This window comes from Equus przewalskii, chromosome 19 (genome assembly GCF_037783145.1).
Source record: "Equus przewalskii isolate Varuska chromosome 19, EquPr2, whole genome shotgun sequence".
Lineage (NCBI taxonomy): Eukaryota > Metazoa > Chordata > Mammalia > Perissodactyla > Equidae > Equus > Equus przewalskii.
In genome coordinates, this window is record NC_091849.1 from 27544438 (window position 1) to 27546885 (window position 2448).

The window sequence follows — 2448 nt, forward strand, 5'->3', positions numbered from 1 at the left end:
AGGAGAAAAAGATCTTTCATAAAATGTTTGCTGCTTCGGAGCAAACAAAGTGTGTGCAGAAAGTGGTTCCCAAACCACGAAGTTTCTGAGGTAACTGGATAAGACTGAGTTGAATGCGTCTCTGTGCTGCTGGGGTAGAAAAGTCTGGGAACTTAAGAATTACAATCATGATCCTGGCCGTCACTTGGCTCAGAGGCTGAGCTCAAACTTTGATTCCAAAAGAAATTCTGGTTTTTGCTTCCAGTAGGAATAAGCAGGGTTTGGAAGTTATTAATAAACGTATTTCCCCCCTGAAGATGGTGGACAAGCTCCTTTTTGAGGGATAAACAAGAGGAGCGTGGGAAGCAGGAACCTCCACTGAGAGGTAAAGATAAAGAGGGCGGAAGTGAGAATGGGAGGAACGAAGGGAAGTACTAAGATGGTTAAATACCCAAGCAGAGAAGGGAGTGTTTGAACACTAGAGGGATTCATTGATATGAATTGTTTTCATGTTCCCAGGGGCCTCAGTCTGGGGAATGTAAATCCGACCATGCCCCTTTACCCACTCCCAACAAGAAGCCCCCAGACAGCCTCACCCAAGGCAGGCGCCTCACGGCCCTCCCGCGGGTTGGGTCTTCGCCTGACAACCGGCCGGAAGCGGAAGTCGCGCGCGGGACCGTTGCTAGCGCGCCTGCGTGGACGAGAAGTGGAAGCCCGCCGGGTCTCTGCGGTAACGGCCGTCCGTTGACCAGCTGGCTGCCTGCGAAAGCGCTGCTCATGGCGCCAACGTCCGGGTCCCGCTATCCCGAGGACACCCCGGGATCTCGGAGACGGCGACGCAGCTCGTCCGGGAGCCCGCCGTCCGCGCAGGCCAGGCGCTCCCCTTGGAGCGGCCGTTCCGGCTCCCACTCCCGCGGCCGCGAGGGCCTCAGGCCTCGGTGGGGCGGGACGGGCGTGGACACCCCTCACCGCCTTAGCCGCTCGGGGTCTCGAGAGCGGCTCTCCGGGCTCCGCAACTACTTCTTCTCATCCTCATCTTCGACCTACTGTGGCGGGTACCGCTACCATCACCACCACTACGCGGGCGACCGGCAGTGGGCGGAGGACTGCGAGAAGGATAAAGAGGAGAGCTATCGGCAGAGGCGGCTGAGGGAGCGAGAAAGGATTGGGGAGGTGGGAGCTCCTGAGGTGTGGGGGCTGTCTCCCAAGTTTCCTGAGCCTGATTCTGATGAGCGCAGCCCAGTTGAGGATGAAGAAGTAAAGACTCAGGAGAGCAGCATTTCAGATTCCAGCTTGGAACAAAAAAAGAAAAAGAAGACCATTCGTTCAAAAAACAAGAAAAAAAGAAAGAAAAAGTCCAAAAGAAAACATAGGAAATATTCCGATAATAGTGACAGTGATTCAGACTCTGACACTAACTCTGGCTCCATTGATGATAAAAAGAGAGCCAAGAAAGCCAAGAAGAAAGAAAAGAAAAAGAAACATAGAGCAAAAAAAACCAAGAAAAGGAAGAATAAGAAGACTAAAAAAGATTCCAGTGATTCAAGCTGTAAGGATTCAGAAGGAGAGTTTCCAGACCATATATGGATTAAGCAGTCAAAGATTGCAGATACCACGGCTCTAATAGGTCCAGAAGCACCTGTAATACACACCTCTCAAGATGAGAAACCTTTGAACTATGGCCATGCTCTGCTCCCGGGTGAAGGTGCAGCTATGGCTGAGTATGTAAAAGCTGGAAAGCGTATCCCACGAAGAGGTGAAATTGGGCTGACAAGTGAAGAGATTGCTTCATTTGAATGCTCCGGTTATGTTATGAGTGGTAGCAGGCATCGCAGAATGGAGGCTGTGCGACTGCGCAAAGAGAACCAAATCTACAGTGCTGATGAGAAGAGAGCCCTTGCATCCTTTAACCAGGAGGAGAGACGAAAGAGAGAGAATAAGATTCTAGCCAGTTTCCGAGAGATGGTGTACAGAAAGACAAAAGGGAAAGATAACAACTAAGGACTTTTTGTTCTACAGCAGGACTTTTAACAACAACAATTTTATATGAGCAAAATAGTATTAAAACACTTTATGTTGCTACTGTGCCTATGCTGTAAGTCCCTCAAGAAAAAGCTGCTTTTTAAGTTTTCTTTTGCAAGTTATTTTTCGTTATTTTTAACTTAAAGAAGTAATATGTGCACATGGTTTAAAAAATATTCAAACACTACAGTAAGTCAGTAAAATGAGTCTTTCACCCCAGTCCCTACTCCTTCTCCCCAAAGAAATCTCTTTTTGGTGTTTTCTATGTCTGCCCATAAGTTCTGTGTATATACAGGCATGCATTTTGCAGAATTAGCTCCAAACCTATTAACCTGAAGGTTTTTTTCCTGTTGCCCTGACTTTTCTCTCTCTTGGGGGGCTTCATTCCTCATGGAGCCATTCATTTGCCCCAGGGAGGACCAGAACAACCCCAGAACAAAGAATTCA

General features: G+C 48.6%; 1 protein-coding gene across 1 annotated transcript; it reads left to right on the forward strand.

Annotated features, from left to right (window-relative positions):
• Positions 1-646: 646 nt before the first annotated feature.
• NKAPL (NFKB activating protein like) lies at positions 647-2110 on the forward strand. The gene has a single exon (XM_008542217.2). It carries the CDS (start codon positions 757-759, stop codon positions 1978-1980), a length of 1224 nt encoding a protein of 407 aa, XP_008540439.2. The 5' UTR covers positions 647-756; the 3' UTR covers positions 1981-2110.
• Positions 2111-2448: the final 338 nt, after the last annotated feature.